Raw genomic sequence first — 24,268 nt, 5'->3', positions numbered from 1 at the left:
CTACAATGTAGATCATAGTATACCTTTAAATAGTGTTATTTGCACTTTTCTTGCATTTTTAAACCTTTTAAGTTAAAATAAACATAGTTCTACCAGTTTTATATTTGTGTATATGTTACCACAGTATCACTACAACTTCAGGGCTTTATTTTTCGAGTTTAGGTCTACCAAAGGATGCATTTTTTTGAAAACTTGTATTGCGAGTTGAAAAGAAAAAATGCGAGTAAAAATTTTAACAACTCGCAATTTTTTGCGAGTTGATAAAATAAGCAATTCGAGCCCTAAGTTATTTGTGGTAAATTGTTTTAAAGTTGAATTGATGAATGAACAAGATTTAAGGTAGACTCACACACACACATCAGGTAAGTTTCTGAAAGTATTCAGGAAAAAATTCTGAACAAGTGTTTTTTAACAAAAATTGTTAAGTCCAAGACAATAAACTTTGTCAAAGATCAATGGACCATACGAAACTCGAACTTGATCTTCCAGTCATGTAGATAGACTCACACACACAAATCAGGTAAATATCTGAAAGCATTTTGGATTGTTTTTTTCAACAAGAGCTGTCTGAGGACAGCTCGCTCGACTATTCGAGTGCTTGACAGTATAATGTAAGCCATTATGGGGAAATTGTTCATATTTAATAAGGTCAAGGTAATATAGTCATATTCTTAAGTGGAAGAGGACCATAATTGAAACCATGTTTCAAAGAAAAAAAATCTTTTTGGGTGGGGGTGGGGTGGGGTGGAGAGGGGGTATAATATGGGGGGTCATTTATTAGAGGATCTTTCAAAAATAAAAAAGGAAACCAAAATTTTGTTTGGGGGGGGAGGGGGTGGATCCTGGGGTGGGGAATGGGGGATGGTTTGGGTAGAGTCCATTGTGATATGTCAGCTATGTATTGTTATGTCGAAGTATGAATCAACTCTGATCATAAATAAAGAAAGTATGGCAATTTAAATAAAATTTATAAATTTGACCTTGAGAGTCAATGTCATTCAAAGGTTAAGGTCAAATTCAACTTGCCAGGTACAGTACCCTCATGATAGTAAGAACGTATTTGAAGTTTGAATGCAATAGCCTTGATACTTTAGAAGTAAAGTGGATCTAAACACAAAATTTTACAAAATACTCAAAGTAACAAAGACAAAAAAGGGCCATAGTTCCGTAAAAATGCCAACCAGAGTTATGCAACTTGCCCTGTGCAGTCCGCTAGCGATAGTTAGAAAGTGTTGCAAGTATGAAAGCAATAGCTTTAATACTTTAGGAATAACGTGAACCTAAACACAAAACTTTACAAAATTTTAAATTTTCTAAGTATAAAAAGGGAACATAATTCTTACATAATGCTTGATACAGTTGTCTGCTCTTGTTTATAGATTGTGATCATGTTGGTAAAGAAGTATGCAAAATATAAAAGCAATATGACAAGGAACATAGAAAATATTTGAGGTGGTACGCAAACATTAACATAGATTTATCAATAATATGCACATTCTAGGTGGAAAAATGGTCATAATTGTTACAAAATGCTTGATACAGTTGTCTGCTCTTGTTTATAGATTGGGGTCATGTTGGTAAAGAAGTTTGGAAGATATGAAAGCAATATGTCAAGGGACATTGAAAATATTTTAGGTGGTACGCACACTTTAACATAGAGTTATCAATAACATGCATATTTTAAGTGGAAAAAGGGCCATAATTCTTACAAAATGCTTGATACAATTGTCTGCTCTTGTTTATAGGTTGGGTCATGTTGGTAAAGAAGTATGCAAAATATTAAAGCAATATGTCAAGGGACATAAGAAATATTTGGAGTGGTACGCAAACTTTAACATAGAGTTATCAATAATATGCATATTCTAAGTGGAAAAAGGGCCATATTTATTACCAAATACTTGATACAGTTGTCTGCTCTTGTTTATAGGTTGGGGTCATGTTGGTAAATAAGTATGCAAAATATGAATGTAATATATAAAAGGACATAGGAAATGTTTGGGGTGGTACGCAAACTTTAACATTTGCACGCTCATGCTTACGCTAACGCCGGGGTGAGTAGGATTTCTCCTCAATATATATATATTTCATGTATAATAGTCGAGCTAAAAATGTTATTCTAGAGAAAAAATTTAAGTTCAAACATCGTAATTTCGCCAAAATTCCACGGTCCAGAACGAAACTTAAACTTGATGTGCAAGTCCTGCAGGCAGACTCACCCACACAAAAAAACAGGTCAACATCTGCAAACGATAACAAAAAACAGGTCAACATCTGCAAACGATAACAAAAAACAGGTCAACATCTGCAAACGATAACAAAAAGTCCGAGGCCTCTACTAGATCTGTTAGGAATGCTGGGCAGACATAATGTTATATGCCTCCCTACTAGTGGCATAAAAATCAAATTACTTAACAAATATTTTAATCAAGATAATTGTTAATTATTTATAAAATAGTGGGAAACAGAAATATTGAAAATGGGTGTAATTTCCGGGTGTGTATTGAACTATCGTCTTTGTCTGGTTAAACACCCTGTAGATAAACAATTTTGGCTGATTGGGTCATTGTCAACCTGAAATGGCCCACAAGTCACATGGGGATGACTAGAAGCGGATTCTTGTCACCCTAGGGTGACTTCAAGCCGATTCATGTCACCCTGGGGTGACTTCAAGCCGACCGAGTGACTAGAATCGGATTGAAGTCACCCCAGGGTGATATGAGTCGGCTTCTAGTCACCCCCGAGTGACTTCAAGCCATTTCAGGTCGACAATGACCCGATGAGCACAATTTTGGCATGGATATAACGGCAATAATTAAAGCTTAAAAGGTAAATCGTTCAATGCGGCATTGTTTGCGTTGATTCAGAAATTCCTTTAGGGGAAATCCGGGAAAATACGGACGATGTCTGCAACCCGTTCCTCGACAGGTTGTGATGAGTGGGCTACCAATACGCCCGGTGCCAGTCATTAAATAATGCATTTGCGAAACCTTTTCCTCAGATATTATCGTCAACATATGTGTTTGCGTCTAAAAACGAGAAACAACACGGTTTTTAACATCAGTGGAAATCGGTATAATTCGGACGGCACAGGATAAATACTGACAAGACAGGGTGAAAATACGGACATCAAAGTTTTGATAGGGAAAATACGGACAATTGTTTTATTTTTTTTAAATAGATTCTGATACTAGGTTATTTAATTATATATATATTTTATATCTGTTTAAATTTAAAACATGCTTATTAAACATTTCTATCGACTTCATTTTCAAGAGAAATGATTGTTACGAGATGATGTTTTAACAGTTTATTTACGCTTGCCTATTATATTTTGTAGGCTAGGTCCTACGTCACTCACTTTTTTCCGCTCAAGATTTCAAATTCTTTGGTTTAGACTTAGCACTTTTGCTAAGTTTCTTTTCCAACTTCAAACGCTTCTGTAGCACCACGTCTGCACTTTTCAAAAGCATGTGGCCTGTGCAAATTTCACGTTTAGACTGGCCGACTGGTCTTTCGGTGGTTATGGGCGGTAGAAACGGCATCAACGGTGCTGAGCACTGTAAGGTCGTCTAGTCTCACCTGGGAAGGTATACTTCGTTACCTGATGTAATGGGTTCTCCGTTAAAAAATGTTAAACATGCGGACCAAATACGTCAAGTGGTTGAAGATAATGTGTGCAATGCGGGGGGGGGGGGGGGGCAAAAGGATTATGTTTTCTTTAATTGCCCGTTCAATTATAGGGTTGGTTTCATGGGAGCCATGACCATCCAGAAGGAGAAGTTGTGGTCTGTCGGGTCTACTATGTTTGAGAAAGAATTGGTTAAACCATTCCTCACCGATGTCATCCATAGTCTGGCCTCTCTTAGTATGCAGATACCGCATAGGCATAGCTGTAAAGGACAGTCACTGTAGTATATAGAGTTAATATGTATTGTCCGCCTTGTGTCCAGGGGTTGCAATTATTTGTCAAAGGTGCTTTTAACATATGTTGACAAACACCCTGATGATAATCTTAATTTATATGAAGCTGCCATAGACATATAGCCTATTTAAAACGTTACCTTAAGATTATATTTTGCAATGAAAATGTGTGTGCATTGATAATTAACATCGATTTCAATTAGAGAAGCGTTATGTTATATAATGAGGATAATTGGATATTGTCTCCATTTTTAAACTTTGAAATTTTTATTTTTTTCATATAAAACAATATTCAACAATAGTTTCGCGCGTTTAAAACAGTATTTCAGTCACAGGTATACCTTCTATTGACCGCAGATCCACGATCGTTAAAAAGTGTGATGCTTGAATGTTCGTATATGATGCAAAGAAAGTACAAGGATATATCTTTTTATCCTGACACATGCCGTTAAATCAGCCCGATAACCAGGTAACCTTATATCCCAAAAGATATTAGGCTAATGGACCACGTGACCTCGAATATCCGTCAGTTGCTCTCCGCGCATGCGCATGTCTTTACTATTTTCTAATAATAAAATATACTTTTTTCTATTAAAAATACCAAATAAATGTAAAGTACTGTTTGTTTAAACATTTTTATTAAAACAGCATAATTTCGTCTTTGTATATTAAATTAATATCGATGAACACGATTTCTGTGCTGTTTAACAAGGCGGAAGCTAGCCTTAGCGCTTTGCATGACGTGACGTCACTATGTTTTTGTCCGCGCGTGCTTTTTCCCATATTAAATATTTAAACACAAAATACTCAAAAACTAGATATTTTAGAAACATTTCAACGAAAGTTGTAAATGTTGTAAATGTGACAGGATAAATAGAATACTAGGTTGGTGACGTGGATGGAGAATGGTTATCTGTCTCGTCGGAGGATCTTATCGGGTGAGCCAAAATTCCTCCGACTTGCAAGATAACCATTCTCCATCCACGTCATCAACCTATTATTCTCTATTTATCCTGTCACATGCTTTTATATCAGCCCGATAACCAGGTAACCTAATATCCCAAAAGATATTAGGCTACAGAACCATGTGGCCTCGAATATCCGTCAGTTGCTCTCCGCGCATGCGCATGCCTTTACTATTTTCTTTTAATATAAAATTCGTTTTTTTTATATTAAAAAATATAACATACATGTAAAGTACTGTTTGTTTAAACATTATTATTTAAACAACATAATTTCTGTGTTGTTTAACAAGATGGAAGCTAGCCTAAACGTTTTGCAGGACGTGACGTCACAATGTTTTTGTTCGCGCGTGTTTTTTCCCTTATTAAATAGGTAAACACAAAATACTCGAAAGCTAGATATTTTAGAAACATTTCAACGAATGTTGTAAATGTGACAGGATAAATAGAATAATAGGTTGGTGACGTGGATGGAGAATGGTTATCTGGCAAGTCGGAGGAATTTATCCGGTGAGCAACAAAATGGCTGGAAATTGGGTTTTTTGTCACGAAAAAGAATTATAAAGTCGCTGCTCACAAAAGGTTTCCTGGTCTTCTCCATTTGGTATCCATGTTTTCCCAACATGGTCATTAAAAACGCAAATTTCGTTACAAGAAATAGTTTTCTGGAGAAACCCTGCTGAGAGGTTATGGCAAACATGTGTTAGTTTGTATACATCCTTTAATTATTGTAAGGGCTGGAGGTCGTGGGTTCAATCACAGGTATTGGGCGCGTATTTAACACTATCAATTAGCGATGTCAACGAATACCGATTTATGTATTCGAATATTCGGTCATCGTTCCGAACGAATATCGGATATTCGGTCATTATCTGTTGGAAAAAAATCAACAAAATCAACTTTGTTTACCGTTCTCCATAAATTCTACTTTCGTTTTTACCGGAAGTTCACCGGAATTGACTAAATATTGACACAATGTTGCCGTCGCTAATTAGAAGTTGATTTTGTTGATTATTTTTTATTGTTAAAATTGAATGACAAAAATTGTTTTTAAACTTATAATATTGTACATCATCAATAGAACGAGAAACATCATATTTATTACTGAGAAGATTGGACGTACCGCCCATGTACGTAAGATTAGCTCCACACAAATTTCACGTTGCCAACTTCTTATCGGATGATCTCGTGTAATACTTCCAACTAGCGGAAGGTGTAGATGGCATTTTGATTTGACAGAGATTTACTTTATTCGTGTAGCAATGATAATACTTTCAATTAGATGGCGGCGAAGTCCCAAAAACAGTTCTTTAAGTAAAAAAAACCTGATAGAATATTGAGTAATTAATTTAAGTTGGGACCTTCCGATACGCAAATACTAATTAGAGGTTGAGGAAATTATTTTCTAAAAGCTTTTTTGATTGAACAACGTGATTGTTACAATACGATATGCATTTACTCAATTTAAATAGAGCAAAAAAAACATTTTCGATTGGAGAACGCGAATCACGTCAATCAAAAAAATTTTGCATAAGTTCTTGTTGTTTTTTTATACCAAGTCGGCTTTTCTTTTACTCATTTAATCTTTGGTCATTTTAAATGTAATTTGAGTCATTAGATCAAGTGCAGGTCGGTGTTATAATTGCCGACGCGATTTGCACCAATCATAATTTTGACACAAAGTTACTCATTATCGCGCCTACCGGAAAAAACACTATGACACGAGGAACAACTTATTTAAACAATGTTTGAAGCAAATTTCACGAATACAAAGTCTTTGAAATTACTCGATTTTTTTTTCTTCCGAATATTCGATACGGAAAATAGTATTCGAATATTCGGTGCGGGACCGAATATTCGGATATTTGTTGACATCCCTACTTTAAAGCTTATTACTTCCCTTGAATTTTGTCCAATCCAACCGGGGGAGGGGGGGGGGGGGGGTTCTCACAGTCAATTATGACCAAGTCAGACATCACTGACAACCAAGGCCTGTGGTTTATCAAAGAGATAATAGCCAGAGTTGATCATGCATCCATGGACATAAGTCCACAGATATGTAATGAACACTACTATTCACAAATTAGTGATTGAAAGAAATGATAATTGTATCATTTAAAAAAACCTTTGACAAATCAATCATTTAAGTTATAAAACAATCAAAATAATAAATCTGTACAGTAACTGAGAAAAGAACTTCAATTCTTGGTAAGGAAATATATCATATGACATTTGTAATTATATAAATTACTTCCCTTGAAAATAATTGTCTTTAACAAATCTCTGTTTTTAGTACCAAATATTTAAAAGCCACTGCCGTGACTGTAGATTCACCACTCAAAATGTGCAGCTCCATGAGATACACATGCATGCCAAATATATCAAGTTGCTATGTTCAATATTGAATAATTATCTCCCTTTAAAGCTTATTACTTCCCTTGGATTTGTATTTTTTTACCGTAGACCTTGAAGGATGACATTGACCTTGACCTTTTACCACGATGTGTTTGTCAGAAACAAAATGCCACTTACTGTACCGCTTTGATTTATTTAACAAAAATGTATACGTTGGCAGGTCAGATAACTATGTCCATTTAAAGCTTATTACTTCCCTTGGATTTGTTTTTTTCGACCCTAGACCTTGAAGGATGATGTTCACCTTGAAATGTTACCACTCCAAATGTGCAGCTCCATGAGATACACAAGCATGCCCAATATCAAGTTGCTATCTTCAATATTTAAAAAGTTATGGCCAATGTTAAAGTGTTTTTTTTTCGGACGGACGGACAGACACACTGACATACTGACGGACAGTTTAACTGCTATATTCCACCCTACCGGGTGCATAATATACAAGGTAGGTATCTCTTGACACAGGAAAATCACCTATATCGACATTTTTAATTCATTATAATGATTAAGTGCCTAAATGGCGGTCGATATTCGTAAACTATGTACCATTTTGTTGGGAAAGGATGCCTCGTGACGAAAAATGACCACGAACGGCTACTTGCCAACATGAACTACAAGAAAACTTCTCGAACTCGTAGAAATGCTTGGTCGGCTCCGATCTGACCGAACGTTCAGTGCCAATTTTTACAAGAGTAAAAGTACCGAAAAATCCCTGCTACCGAACATAATCCGCATTATTACAATAAACAAATAGGAGTTTATCAACTAACAACACAGATTTGTCATTTTGTCCACACCAAACAGTAAAATAATCGTTAAGTTTGATTGCTCATTTAAATCGTGTACGATTATCCGTCCTTCACGTTACGCTATTGTTGTTGTTGTTGTTGTAAGATTCTCCCGTTGACTTGTTGGAGTACCCAAGGTGTAGAGCTATATAGTTATGCCTTTGGTAGTTTGAGGTTGGCGGCCTCTGGTAGTGAATGAATGAATCCTCACAATCACAAAATTATATACGTACGCGATAAAAACATGCCTTTGTACATTATATCAGGTAGCCGGATGTTAAAAAAGTGTCCATCACGATAAAATGTAAAATATGTCTGGTACACCGACTTAAAGGATAATACGGAACGACGGATTGGCACAATAAAATAGATAATACAGAGTTTGTCGACTAGTGTGCCTCAGTTAAGTGCGGTAGGTGTATGGTTAATATAATGTCATATATCTCCCTTTTCATCTAGACGACTCGAGGACCTTTTCAGTTCATATGAGTTACACATATGATAAAAAGTTAAAAAGTTAAAATAACAAGGGCTGTTTGTAAAACATGCATGTCCCCCATATGGGCTGTCAGTTGTAGTGGCAGCCATTGTGTAAATACGTTTTTTGTCACTGTGACCTTGACCTTTGACCTAGTGACCTGAAAATCCATAGGGGTCATCTGGGAGTCATGATCAATGTACCTATGAAGTTTCATGATCCTAGGCGTAAGCGTTCTTGAGTTATCATCCGGAAACCATTTTACTGGTTCGAGTCACCGTGACCTTGACCTTTGACCTAGTGACCTGAAAATCAATAGGGGTCATCTGCGAGTCATGATCAATGTACCTATGAAGTTTCATGATCCTAGGCGTAAGCGTTCTTGGATTATCATCCGGAAACCATTTTTCTGTGTCGAGTCACCGTGACTTGACCTAGTGACCTGAAAATCAATAGGGGTCATCTGCAAGTCATGATCAATGTACCTTTGAAGTTTCATGATCCTAGGCGTAAGCGTTCTTGAGTTATCATCCGGAAACAATTTTACTGGTTCGAGTCACCGTGACCTTGACCTTTGACCTAGTGACCTGAAAATCAATAGGGGTCATCTGCGAGTCATGATCAATGTACCTATGAAGTTTGATGATCCTAGGCGTAAGCGTTCTTGGGTTATCATCCGGAAACCATTCGGTGGACGGACCGACGAACGGACGGACCGACCGACCGACATGTGCAAAACAATATAGACCAGTTGACGCGTGACGTCACGCGCACCTGAAAAGTTTAGACTCCGCCCACTGGTTGGCAAAAAGAGGTGACATTCATATAAGCGCATATAGAGGTTGACAAAATCATCGTTTTTAATGATAATCATGCACGATATCAAATATAATTTTACTAATTTTTGTCTAAACAAAACATTAGCATGCAAGGAAATGCATCTTTGGAACGATTATATTGTTGTTATTATTCGTTTTTACTATCAACGAACTCGGGAGTGGAACACAATCTAAGAGCTCGATATGTGGCTACCACAAAAATCTCTCTACTTGGCACTTCTACACGACCATTTTGAGTTAAAAAAAATCTCAGAAATTGAAATTCTTTCAGAATAAAATTAATTTAATAAACGAAAACAAATAGGGATGAAAACATACAACCAATAGGTCAATTTTCTGTACGCGACATTTGGTAACTGATTTGAACCTTTATATGTCTGAAAAAAAGTACCTTGTTAAACATTAAATAAATTCTCTTGACTAATAAATTTGTTTTATTTAATTGTTCACACTAATTTTGGCACTCTTTGTTGTAGTTTTCCCTGCATAAACCACATGTGGCAGACGAGCGTCTGGTCATTAAACACAAGTTAGATACCTCCATGTCATCTCTTGGCATATTGAGCAGTCATTTAAGCCAAATTTTAAAGCTAAAATACTGAACACTTGCTTCAATAAAAATATTTTAATATATTTTTTTAAGACATTTGTCGGAAATGGATAAACAGGAACAAGTATGTAAGGTATACGGACCATACGGACCAAGGACCATACGGCCCAGACTATACGGCCCAGATTAGCGGACCATACGGCCCAGATTATCGGACTATACGGCCCAGATTTGCGGACCATACGGCCCACATGTTTCTTTACGTCATGTACATTATTCTAAAACACGAATACACTACAATACGCTTTTAAAAATAAATACAGTAACACGGGAAATGAAATAGTTTTTATTTCTCTCAGATTTTAAATTCATGTTAATGTTGTCATCAACTATTTATGTAAGCAGTACACATCACGCAAACATTCACTTTAATCGACAAAATATATTTTAATAAAGTTGTAAATTAATACTTATTAAATTTAAAACATGCCGCGTGGTGAAAACAGTAATAAAAATTTATAACATAATTATTAAATTTAATACATGCCGCGTGGTGAAAACGGCAATAAAAATTTATAACATGATTATAAAATTAAATACATGCCGCGTGGTGGAAACGGTAATAATAATTTATAACATAATATTAAATTTATTACATGCCGCGTGGTGAAAACAGTTATCAAAATGTATATCATAATTATTAAATTTAATACATGCCACATTGTGAAAACGGCAATACAAATTTATAACATAATTATTAAATTTAATACATGCCGCGTGGTGAAAACGATAATAAAAACGTATAACATAATTATTAATTTAATACATGCCGCGTGATGAAATATATTATAATTGCAATACGGGTATGACACTCGAATAAGTGACTCGTACGTTTGTATATTGGATACGCCCTATTTATGACACCTACTGATTGATCTTATCTATTACAGTAATTGATAATAGACCCTAATGGATTAACACGTCTGTAATTACCAATTAAAGGTAAAGTGTGATAAGAAATTGCAGCGGCATCAGAGTCGGCAAACACGTGCCACACAAGGGCGTTTGTGCGCGGCTTGGGACCGGTACGGGAAAAAAGAAATTAGTACGAGTGAGCTTCTGAATGAGTGCTGTAGACTGTATGGACCTGTGTAAATGTGTACGTGTGTTTGTTTGTTTGCTAGTGTGAACGATTGAGTGAAAATGTATATATCTGTTTGTTTGATTGTATATAAAATATATTTGTTTGATTGTATGTATGTAATACAACTTTGTTCTTGTACACTGTTTGCTGACATTTCACAAAATTGCTATAAATGTTGTTTTTTGTTGTACATATATATGTATTTGTTTAGAAGTGTTCTATATATATATGTGCCTGAAATTGTTTTTTTATTTGTTGTACATATATTAGTATTTGTTGTGTATTTTGGATGTCGATATTATATTAACAAACAATAAAGGAATTTACTAGGGTATCCATAGTTGTGTCCTTACACGATGAAATAATATAAAATATGCTTGAATGAAAATGAAATTCTATAATTTTAATATGTTCTTAAATTTATTCATAAAATATTTAAAGGAACACTTAAGAAATATTAATTAAAATATGGTCCGTATGCTTTGCAAATCTGGGCCGTATGGTCCGCAAATCTGGGCCGTACAGTCCGCAAATCTGTGCCGTATAGTCCGATAATCCTTACACGATGAAATAATATAAAACATGCTTGAATGAACATGAAATACTACAATTGTAATATTTTCTTAAATTTATTCATACAATATTGAAGGAACATGAAAGAAATATTAATTAAGACATGGTCCGTATGCTTTGCAAATCGGGGCCGTATGGTCCGCAAATCTGGGCCGTATGTATATATGTTTAATATAATTTATTTAAGTAATACTATCAGAAAGAATACGGCTAATTTATTGTTTTGTTTTGTGGAATGTTTGTATTTAGTTTTCCGATCACGTTTATTCTATGCTTATGACTACTTCGTATTTTTATGACGAGAAAATTTTATTTGTGAATATACATTTATTCAAAGACCTATAGGTCTTTGATTTATTTGGTACTAAATATGATATATTTGCACTATTTTTTAAGAGTTTTAATTTTTATTGCGGTCTTATTACCAATTTATTGCGCGGAAAATCCCGAATGTAAACAATAACATTCAGCTGGTCTATTCCCCCTCTTCTTCGGAGGGGGGCATAAAACCTTACCATGCAAACTCAGTAGTTTTAAATCCAATTGGCTAAACTCAATGATCAAACTGCACCGCTAAACACAATCGCAATGTCTCAATACACTCTTTACATATATCCTGATCTAAACAAACACAAAGAATGTCAAGTTACAAAAATCCTGATCACTAATTCCTTGCACTCCACTGAATGGTCTATACTAGCAAATGTACAGTCAATGCACTGATCTTGACTGACCTACTTACAAATCACTGAACGTGTAGTGGTCAGTTACTACTGCCCAGGGCATATCGACATGTGCCGGTCAGGGCATATTGACATATGCCGGTCAACCACATTCAGTGGGGCGCTCAATGGGGGAAAACAGTCTTAAAGCCTGTCAACCACCTTCAGTGGGGCGCTCAATGGGGGAAAACAGTTTCAGAGAAGCAAGCAGACTATGACCACTGTGGTAAAAAAAATAAATCAAGAGGTTCAATTAGTTAAAAGTAATTTATGAAAAATCTTTATTATAGATATTAGTTACAATTACTGATAAAAAATTGTTTTAATTGAATCTCCGTTTAAGAAGTACTTCTTTTCCATTCATTTCATTTGAACTATTACCTGCTACCCTTGCTGATACAGCATTCCAAAGCATGTGAGAGTATGCATGGTTGTACACTGTGTGACGTAACGTAGCAAAATTATATATAAATAATTTTATAACCAAATTGTAATACAAGAACAAGAAATATATATCAATGCTAAATAACAACTTTATAACTAAATAGATACGATTGGTAATTTAAGGGATCTTTTCACGTTTTGGTAAATTTACAAAATAAAAAAAAGTTGTTTCAGATTCGCAAATTTTCGTATTAGTTATGATATTTGTGAGGAAACAGCAATAATGAACATTTACCATGGTCTTATATAGCCATTATATGCATCTTTTGACGATTTAAAAACCTGAAAATTATAAAGCGTTGCAACGTACGCGAAACGATTGAATAATTTGGAGAGTTCTGTTGTTGTCGTTTAATTTTGTGAAACTACGAAGATTGCTTATATAAAGTATAAAATACATCATTCATATATACTTGGCACGATGGCCGAGCGGTCTAGTTGGTTTTTACTCCAGGACTCCGGGGACCACTGGTTCGAGCCCTGATGCGGTCTACTTTTTTTTCTTTTCTTAATTTTATTCTTGATTTTTTACTGGAGCTTTTTAGATCCAATGTTTACATTTATCAATATAAAGCATTTAATGACAAACTTTAAAACATGCCATAATATGTGAAAGGCCCCTTTAAGGTAACAACAAACAAAACAAAGTGATTCGCATTTCATGACAGGCAATAAGAACTATCCCAAATGATACAGAATGTCGTGACTTGCTAAATACATGAAAACAATTAGTAAGAACATTAAGCGGGGGAAAGCGACATTCCGATGTATCTCCAAGGTATGGACACAAATCGGAGATGTCAACGCAAACAGAAATCCGCACGTACAGGGACATAAAGTCCGCCGGGGTAATATGTCACCTGTCCAGGAACAGCGAGGATCGCATACTTCGGGGATGTTAAATAATGACAGGCGTAAGTCACGAAGTAATTAAGTTCTTAACGAAATGGTATATATACTCTGTCAAACATTGTACCCCTGGCTTCCCTTAGGATTAATCTTTGCTTTTGTTGTATTTGGTTTTGTTTTTGAAATTATTATATCTCGTGAATAAAGAACTTTAACTTTAATAATCTGACTTGTGCTTCGTATTACGGAACAACTGGTTTAAATACATTCACACAGGGTAATGACTTGAAATCCGGCGTGTTTAAATATGGGCCGTGCTCTGTGAAAATGGGGTTTAATGCTTATGAGCAGTCCCCACAGGCCAATCAGGAATCACACTTTCCGCTTTTATTGCATTTTTCGTTTAAAGAAAGTCTCTTCTTAGCAAAAATTCAGTTAAGGTGGAAAATGTTGTCCCTGATTAAACTGTGCAGACTGCACAGCCTAATCTGGGACGACACTTAACATACATTCATTAAAAACCCCTTTTCACAGAGCACGGCTTACACAAATTATTAATGGAAAAACGCCCCAAATTTAGCTAATTTTGACATTTTATAACACGATTTAACAAAAAAAGAACTCTCATCATTATATATAAAGAACCTAAATATATTAAGATCTATTGTAAACAATTGAAGAGTAGATATTGCATACAGTATAAGTTCTGTCCGATTACTGCACAGTGTTTGGCTTGCAATCTGAACAGACAGTATAATCTCTCTCCTCTGATGTAATGTCCAAACAACCCAGCCCTTTGTTAACAGATAGGAAGAGAGATAGCAACATCAATATGAAGATAGATTGTGTACATGGCACAGTTTGTGTTGTAAATGAAATGTCATGATGTGACCTTCTTACCACTTTCAATACTGAAGCTACCTTAACCCTTTGCATGCTGGGAAATTTGTCGTCTGCTAAAATGTCGTCTGCTGAATTTATAAAATTAGCATTTTCTTCGATTTTTTTTCCAAAGAATATTATCAGAATAGCAAACAGTTTGGATCCAGATGAGACGCCACAGAACATAGCAAACAGTTTGGATCCTGATGAGACGCCACGTTCTGTGGCGTCTCATCTGGATCTAAACTGTTTGCAAAGGCCTTCAAAATTCGGTTCCCGCACTGAAAGGGTTAAATCTGTAGACATAATTAAATTATAAATTCTATATTTCTTCATTTATAATTCAAAATTTGGATTTGAAAACCATGTATCATCAGTTTGTTCATTAATGTAAGCAATTTGGCTACTGTATGTGCAACATTACAAATGATCAAATATTCATAACATTATTAGTTTAAGGTCTAGGCATGTCTTTCATTAGACTGCTTACTCAGTTTCAAGAAACTAACCCAAAAAATAATTTCAAGACACACACCTTCACTTCCACACAGCAATGAAATTAAGTCATGCTCTGGGAAAACAGGACTTAATGCACGAGCTTTCAGTGTTGTCACAAATAAGCCTGTGCAGTCAGCAAGGGCTTATCTGGGACATCCCTTTCTGCATAAACTGGATTTTCCCTTAGAAGAGACTTCCTTAAAATGCAAAATACCATATACGGTCGAAGGACGAAAAAGACGAAAATTAATGTCTGACGAATAATAATGGTTTCACAGTAAACAGAAAGTGTCTTCCCTGATTAGCCTGAACGGACTACACAGGCTAATCAGGTAGGACACTTTAAGCTCATGAATTAAGCCTTGTTTTACTAAAATTTTGCTAAAATTATTTATAAAACATGCTAAATTTTAACATCTTTTCCTGCATCTCAACCTCTCTAACTCTCTTTCTCCCACTTCCTCTTGCAAGTCTAGCTTAGCATTGTTAACCTTCTTCCTATTAACTCTTGCAGTGCTGGAACCGAATGTTGAAGGCCTTTGCAAACAGTTTGGATCCAGATGAGACGCCACAGAACGTGGCGTCTCATCAGGATCCAAACTGTTTGCTATTCTGATTGTATTCTAGCAGACGACAAATTTCCCAGCATGCAAAGTGTTCACCTTCTTCCTATTAATCATAACATCCCTGTTCTTGAAGCTGAGTGTTAAGTAGCAAGCTTTTGTTTTTATTGTATTCTTCCCAATATTACCTCATGCAAATGAGCCTCGCTCTGGAAAAGACAGGGCGCAATGCATGTACGTAAAGTGTTGTCTTGTATAAGCCTGTGCTGTCCGCACAGTCTTATCAGGGACGACACTTTCCGAATTTATTGTATTTTTCGTTTCAAGAAATGTTCTTAAACAAGAGCTTCGTTTGTAAAACGCAATGCCCCCTACTGCGCTTTGTAGCCATACAGCAGCTGTATCCCAATTGAAAACATCATAACTTTGCAAAATATCAATGGACCGGAACGAAACTCATACTTCATTTGTTTATTATGTAGGTAGACTCACATACAAACATCATGTCAATATCTGAAAGCGTTTATTAAAAAACCTCCGGATAACGGATTTTTGTAAGTGCAATGCCCATAACTTCGCCAAATATAAATGGACCGCAACGAAACTAACACTTCATTTGTAAGTCATGTAGGTAGGTAGACCCACATACCAAAAAATCAGCTCAATATCTGAAAGAGTTGCGTAAAAAAAACCTGCGGAAAACTGTTGTTATGGAGAAAATGTCTGTGTATTATAGAGAAAATGTCTATGTCCAAGGCTCATGTCTTCGGCAAATATTAATGGGCCGGAACGAAACGCCTACTTCATCTGTAGGTCATGTAGGTAGAATCGTATACCAGAAATTAGCTCCATATCTGAAAGCGTTGCGTAAAAAATTTTGGGAAACGTAAAATTTCGAAGTCAAAGGCCAATAACTTCGCAAAAATCAATGGACCAGTACGAAACTCACACTTCATCTGAAAGTCATATAGGTAGACTCACATACTAAAAAAACAGCTTCATATTTGAAAGCGTTTCGAAGTCAAAGGCCCAAAACGTTAACAAAAACCATAGGCCGAAACGAAACTAACACTTTATCTGTAGGTCTTTTAGCTGGACTCACATACCAAAAATCAGCTCTATATCGGAAAGTGTTGCGTAAAAACCCTCCGGAAAACGGAATGCCGGACGGACGGTCCGACTGCTCCATGCCACCCTTCCGGGGGCACAACAAAATTAATCCCCGAAAACTTGCCGCTCAGCCAGAGTGAAATGATGGAGATTTCATTCACATGTATTCTCCGCTTATTTATATCATAGCATGAAATAATATCATGTCATACCGATCGAATGTCGTCTATTGTTCTACTCTCCAGCGTCCCGCCTTGCGATAAAAACCTGCGATAGAATGATAAATTGCAAGATGCTATTTTTTTGGTTAATTATCATTATGATTTCAGAGATAATTATACTAGAGCTCACACGTCACACACATAGTAATACTTTCCCAAACAATGAACGACTCGTGAACATATTTCTTGGCATAGCTGTTTAACACAGCTATTCACCTTAAATGACATTTAACTGTTGTTTCTGTTTTAATCATATTTCTGTATTAGATTTCAATGTACCAGATTCATTAAAAAAAGGGTCGGTCGGTCGGTTACGCCTGCCTGCCTGTCTACCCGCCTAACTGTCTACCTGCCTAACTGTCTACCTGTCTGTCTGTCTACATGTTTGTCTATCTACCTGCCTGCTGTCTACCTGCCTAACTGTCAACCTGCCTAACTGTCTACCTGCCTAACTTTCTACCTGCCTAACTGGTCACCTGTCTGTCTGGCTACATGTTTGTCTGTCTACCTGCCTGCCTGTCTACCTGCCTAACTGTCGACCTGTCTTTCTGTCTACCTGTCTGTATGTCTAACTGTCTGCCTGTCTACATGTCTGTCTGTCAATCTGTCTTTCTGTCTACCTGTCTGTCTATCTACCTGTCTGCCTGTCTACCTGTTTGTCTGTCTACCTGTCTGTCTGTCTACCTGTCTGTCCGTCTGCTTGTCTGTCTGTCTACATGTCGGTAAATTACATTATTATAAAACGTGCGCTAAATCAAAAGTAAAACTTGTTACCGTTTTGTCAACCACGGTAAATAGCGACGACTTCCTATATTCAGTGTTGTATATGTCCAACCCAACCTGCAAAGTAAAATATCGGGTATTCGATGTTTGAGCGAGACAAGAGGCCGTTTCATTAAGCAATCGTACTTGGTTTACGTCTAAATCACTGGCTCCGATTCTTTCATCCTAAAATTTTGCGTTCAAAATAAGGGCATGCAACTGGATTACTAATTGTTACTAATTTATGGGGCTTCGTGGAAAAGGTATCCAGACTTCCGCCAACTCACAGCAATTACGTCCCTTGTAGGTGAACGGTAAGCGCTGCCGTCACAAATAAAATCCATCCCCATCTGGAAGGATTTTTAGTTTTGTATAGCTTTTTCTTATTTTATCAAGATCAGTTTGAAATAGAACAGTCATTATACATTACAAATACTCGCGCAATTTCGCAATTCAATCAGTGCAAAAGTTGTGGACTAGTAAAATGAATCTTACATTTGTGTCGGTTGCTTAGTACACCATGATCATGTCCTAATACAAAGAGCTTCCCGTTGATTTATTGAATTAATTGCCATAGTCGCAGGGCATATAGCTCTGCAAAAAAAAGTATTGGACGTTTTGCAGTGCAACTTAGTATGAAAACATATCTTTGAAGTTTCATGTTGATACACAGAAAACTGAAAAACGAGTTTCCGAAACAATCACAATGATGTACGTATCGAAAATATGCCTTATTTCAAGGGAACACAACTCAGCAAAGAATATCGCGACATACACGAAAACAACGTTTAGCGCGTCCGCATAGTATACCAAATTTACAAAAGTTTTTATGTAAATAGGACAAAACTGAGACACTATTTGGCGACACAAAGTACCCATGTACAATGTGAAAGTATTTAAATTTGCTTAAGTTCAAACTCTGCAAAGAATATTGCGACACGCACAAATATTACTTAAATCGCGACTGCATAGTATAAATACCATACGGTATCTTTACAGTTTTCTGTTGATAGTTTTACAGTTAAGGGACAAGTCCGCGACGCAAATAGACAGCGTGACAGACCAATGACCACACACTACGTTTGCGGGGTTACAACTCTCATAATTAGTCTTTTTATTGGGGTTTCGAAGACACTGCTGTAAATACTAGCAAACAACAATAACAACTAAACATAATAAAAATATATATTACATAACATTGTTCGTTATGGATTTATAAAAGTTATTTCTGAACGAGTCAAGTTTCTGCGGGGAGTTTAAGCTGATCCGGTTTCCAGTTTATTAGTTTGTCATCTACGTTGTATATTCGATTCCTGGTTTTATTCACAGCTTAGATCTTAAGTTTTAATCATATGATAAATGCCATCACGGTATAATCTTAATACAATAAGCTCCACAAATACTTTGAAAATAACAAGTACAATCAAATTAAATGCACAATTATAAACTATCGTTGTTTAGCTGCCATCAATTTGGAGCTATCGGCGCTTTGATATCAAAGACTTCCGACAAACTGAATAACAATGAATTTTTATCTCACAAAAAATATACGTTCATGATAAATATGGACCTATAAATAAAAGACAAGGGAAAGAATAAAATAAAATCGATTACTTATCCAATTGTCAAGGAGTGTGGTGCTATACTTTTGCAAATAGTGTACACGTATCTTCATAAAAATAAATTACAGTGTTTTACAAGATGGGCTCGCGATAAGAAAGACTCAAACAACGATGGCGTTGGCCCAGATTGTTTAATAGGAAAATAAACTTAGAAACCGCTCGTTTCAGTAAAAAGAGAAATGAACGAAATTGAGGTTGCCAAGTAGGCTCTTTAATTCTTGGTCCGTCAATGTCCAGAAATTGTAGATTATGTCGTGGTGAAACGGGAGCTACGATAAAAAATAAATAATGGAGCCTCGCTCTGGAAAAAACGGAGCTTAATGGATCTGCATTAAGTGTCGTGCCAGATTAGCCCGTGCAGTCCGCACAGGCTTATCAGGGCAAAAACTTTTCGAATAAACTGGATTTTCGTTTAAAAGAGACGTCCTTCAAATGAAAACATTCCATAAAATCGGTAAACTTGTGTTGTCCCTGCTCAGCCTGTGCGGGCACATGCATTAAGTCCAGCTTTTCCAGACCGGGCCTCATACACAATAACAAAACCAGCAACAGAAACAACGATAACATTTGGACTATGATGGATGCGCTCACCTCAGCACTGGCACAGATTACAATCACGATACCGCTTTGAGCGTATTTTTCTGCACGGGGCTGTTGTAATACTCGTACTAGGCCTTAGCCTGTGGCTAATAGTACCTACCTCGCACAAATAAAATAGCCTGTACCGAATCCCGTACATGGTTTGTCTGAACTCTCTTATTACCAAGTATTGGCATACTTATGATAAACTGTATTGTAATACAGTTTGTGAATTCATTGACGAGTGAAGTTTCCAAACATAGGGCTTTAATGGTATTTGTTTATACTGACATACCAGAAAGCTAGGTTTACGTTATTCATGAATAATGTTCCATCTATGACTTTTTTCCAACTTTAATTATATATAACATGACATAAATCATTCAAATATATACTTGTATGCACAAGTCTTCCTTGTAAAATTTAATTTAAGGAGTATGATCAAAATGTAGCGAATGTGATCAACAACGAAACACCGACGTTTTGGATTGACGCGTGTCATTTATAGGGTCAATCGGGATACATGTTACGCCGAAAGTTTAAACAAATCATATCATACAATGTATAAAACTAAAATAAACCTTTTCACTTGGTTGTTTAAGAAATTGGTACCCGGTTACTCTGCTAACGCCGGTTTGCGCCGGGTCCGACTCGGTGTTCAAACGGTGGAACCAGGCAAAAGAATCTGTACACCACTTCCTGAAAAAATAAATGTATTCAGTGATAATATTAGAGTCACGTAGGTTTCTGAGACACGTATTAAAGTGTAAATCGATTTGTTTTGTTAAATATTGATTAATTACCACTTCCTTGATTTCGCTAGTGTATTGGCTGGTTTCGGTTTAAATTTACTCAAGTATCGTATTTTATTTGAGGTATAGTATTATGACAGGTTATTTTATATCATTGAAATATTTATTTTCTTAATTGACGGATAACAACATACCATATTTGAGACTTAAGCACTATTTCCGTTTTTAATTATGGTTTTTGTTGGCATTCAAATCGATATCTCTTTGTTCGAACATTTGCCGAAAATCACACAAATGATTACGTTCTTTCATATTTAAGTAACACAAAAATGACAACTCGTTTATTTAATGATTTTTATATTAAACATTATTCTTTTGATTAATAAATTCAATGAATGTAAATTTCAATAAGCAGTAACAATTTTAAACGGCTACAATGATAAGAAAACATATTGAAACAGTGGGTAATTTTGGAAAGAAAATCAGTGCATACACAGTGCGTTTTTCCTTTTTAGAGATGGGTCATAGCCCGTTGTTCACAAATTTGAGCAGTTTGCGACTCAAAATTTCACAATTATAAACAGTTTGAGTGTCATTTTTTCACAATTTTGAACAGTTCGGGACTCATTTTCTCACCAAGCGGGGCCAAGGCCGCTTCACAATGATCGGAAAAAATCACTGCATACCTGAACTGTTCAATCGATTCCACAGGCGTTTTTACCGTCGTCGGCCGGAAGATGCCGGCGGCGCCATGGCTGGTCGTCTCCGTCGTTAATTTATCTGCGATAATTGTAACTTGGCGACCCGGAAGTGCATCGTGGATGCAGAAGGCGGTCGAGAGGCCGACGGCGCCCGCCCCTAGGACTACGATATCGTACATAACCGGAAGCGATCCCGTTGGCCGGTAACAGTATCTGAAATGTATGCGCTTGACAATCACATACCATCATTCAAGTTAACACGTATGTTTTTCGTACAAGGATACAATATTGATAAGAAATACAATAAATACAATATCAAACGTGCACTACATAACTAATCATCACCTTTTTTTCCCACTGTTTACATCTTGCGGCGTCTCATCTGGGTCTAGCTGTTTGCAAACTGTTTAAACTGGTATGTACGAATAAACACATAAAGTATTCGTCATCATTTAAGAATTAATAAATTTGTTTCTATTATCTTTTTGTTCTGTGTCGATCTTGTGCTAGTCTTATCCCTCGTGAATATATTCATATTAATCACAGTTGAGTAACTCGTTATTTGGCCAATACGCATCGATGAATCGAAATTTATTTTTAATGAAAAAGTATGAGGTATTTGCATGGCAATTATTATGTTAAATGGGTCTTTTCACGTTTTGGTAAATTGACAAAATTAAAAAAGAGTTGTTTTAGATTCGCAAATTTTCGTTTTAGTTATGCTATTTGTGAGGAAACAGTAATACTGAACATTTACCATGCTGGAAAATAGCGATTATATTTATGCATCTTTTGACGATTTAAAAACCTGACAATTATAAAGCGTTGCAACGCGAAACGATTGAATAATTTTGAGAGTTCTGTTGTTGTCGTTACATTTAGTGAAACTACGAGGATTGCGTATATAACGTATAAATTAATATATCCGTCAGAGTATGCGCACGGACGGCCGAGTAGTCTATGTGGAAGGGTTTACTCCAGGACCCCAGGGGTCAGTGGTTCTAGCCCCGTTGAGGGTTACTTTTTTTTCTTTTGTTTTTAAATTTTATTATTGATTTTTTACTGAAGCTTTTTAGATACATTGTTTACATTTATCAATACTTCAATACATGCTAAAATCTGTGAAAAGGCCCCTTTAACATATCGGTATCTCGTTATTATGACGTATCCTTCTGTTTAAAACATGAACATGTATCCTTTCTTATAAAATCATCTTCGACCATTTAAGCTTTCGTTGTTCATACAAAGTATTCGTAATTACTAATTATTAAGTATTCTAGCAAAGATTTCGTACATACGTCCTCATTTTTCGGCCTTTCACTTATAAACACTGTTGAATGATAAACGAACATAAACAAAGGCCGGTTTAAACCGTTCATAGAATGCAATTAATAATTCATTGATTTCTGTTTACAACATTTTTCAACAATAACATGGACATAACATGAAGAGCATAAATACTACAAAAATATATTAAGTGTCAGGGTTCCAATTCCTGCTCGTTATCAATACATATACATACCTTCAGGCGAAACACAATCACGCTTCACCAGCTATTAACTGGCACAAACTTATGGAACGCCAATGCTGCCTTCTGATGGCACTGGTCTTTATGTTCTGTGCATTTACTAAGTTGTTTTGTTTAAACTACATTTTGTCCTGTAGAAACATAATTTTGTTCTGTACATTTTTCATTATGCTATGTGCATTTGCAATATCGTTTTGTACTAACGACATTTTGTTAGGTGCATACATCATTTCGTTCTGTGCATTCGTCATTATGTTGTGTGCATTTACCAACCCGTTTTGTTCTAACGACATATTGTTAGGTGCATACATCATTTCGTTCTGTGCATGTATCATTATGTTGTGTGCATTTGTCAGTCATTATGTTGTGTGCATTTGTCATTATGTTGTGTGCAACTCGTTCTGTATTAACGACATTTCATTTAGTGCATACATCATTTCGTTCTGTGCATTTGTTATTATGTTGTGTGTATTTGTCAGTCATTTTGTTATGTGCATATGTCATTATGTTGTGTGCATTTGTCATTATGTTGTGTGCATTTGTCATCAGGTTGTGTGCAATTGTCATTATGTTGTGTGCATTTGTCATTGTGTTGTTTGCATTTGTCATGTTTTGTGCATTTATCATTATGTTGTGTGCATTTGCCATTATTATGTGTGCATTTGTCATTATGTTGTGTGCATTTGTCATTATGTTGTGTGCATTCGACATTATGTTGAGTGCATTTGTAAATATGTTGTGTGCATTTGTCAATATGTTGTGTGCATTTGACATTATGTTGTGTGCATTTGTCATCATAATGTTGTGTGCATTTGTCGTTATGTTATGTGCATTTAGTAACTTGTTCTGTACTTACGACAGTTCGTTCTGTGAATTTGTCATTTTATTATGTGTATTCACTAATTCGTTCTGTACAAACGACATTATGTTTTGTGCATACATGCAATTGTTTCCTTTTGTGCATTTTCATTATGTTATGTGCATTTACCAAATTCGTTCTGTACTAACGACATTATGTTTTGTGCATACATCATTTCGTTATGTGCCAACGTCGTTATCATGTTCGGATACATTACACTGGGCAATAAAAGAGATAACACCGCTTCGAAAAAATTGGCGGAAAATGTAACCACGTTGAGGTTACAGTATACTAAATAATCGTTTCATGTAGGGCTGTACATTCCACTAAGAAACGGCCGGAAAAAAGTTGCAAAAACAGTCGATTTTGATTACCGTCAAGTTCTTTTTTGGTTTGAACATGACATATCTTTTTTATTGCATAAATCGATTCCGCTTAGAATGGCCTTTAAGAAAAAAATGTACGGTAATGGGGTCTCTTTGTGCAAAATGTTGCATTTACTTTTCGCT

At 35.9% G+C, this 24,268-nt stretch overlaps 1 protein-coding gene across 4 annotated transcripts in view; it reads right to left on the bottom strand.

Moving 5' to 3' along the window:
• Nucleotides 1-23,564, bottom strand: part of LOC127836594 (acyl-coenzyme A thioesterase 9, mitochondrial-like) — a 38,748-nt gene extending 15,184 nt beyond the window's left edge. Inside the window, exons 1-6 of one of the 4 annotated variants that reach the window (XM_052363257.1) lie at nucleotides 22,895-23,564; nucleotides 21,718-21,784; nucleotides 21,358-21,585; nucleotides 20,501-20,618; nucleotides 17,731-17,796; nucleotides 16,948-17,002 (exon numbers count right to left, since the gene is read on the bottom strand). Coding sequence is in view for 1 of the 4 variants with exons in the window: in XM_052363256.1 (XP_052219216.1) it covers nucleotides 12,183-12,185 (3 nt within the window). In the remaining 3 variants the exon portion in view is untranslated. Of the gene's footprint in view, nucleotides 1-12,182; nucleotides 12,372-12,409; nucleotides 12,469-16,947; nucleotides 17,003-17,730; nucleotides 17,797-20,500; nucleotides 20,619-21,357; nucleotides 21,586-21,717; nucleotides 21,785-22,894 lie in introns of those variants that run through there. The other 3 variants (XM_052363258.1, XM_052363259.1, XM_052363256.1) reach the window with 3 other exon arrangements.
• Nucleotides 23,565-24,268: the final 704 nt, after the last annotated feature.

Source organism: Dreissena polymorpha, chromosome 6, assembly GCF_020536995.1.
Source record: "Dreissena polymorpha isolate Duluth1 chromosome 6, UMN_Dpol_1.0, whole genome shotgun sequence".
NCBI classification, from domain to species: domain Eukaryota; kingdom Metazoa; phylum Mollusca; class Bivalvia; order Myida; family Dreissenidae; genus Dreissena; species Dreissena polymorpha.
The sequence above is the reverse complement of the archived record's forward strand: the minus strand, read 5'-3'. Positions and strand labels throughout refer to the sequence as shown.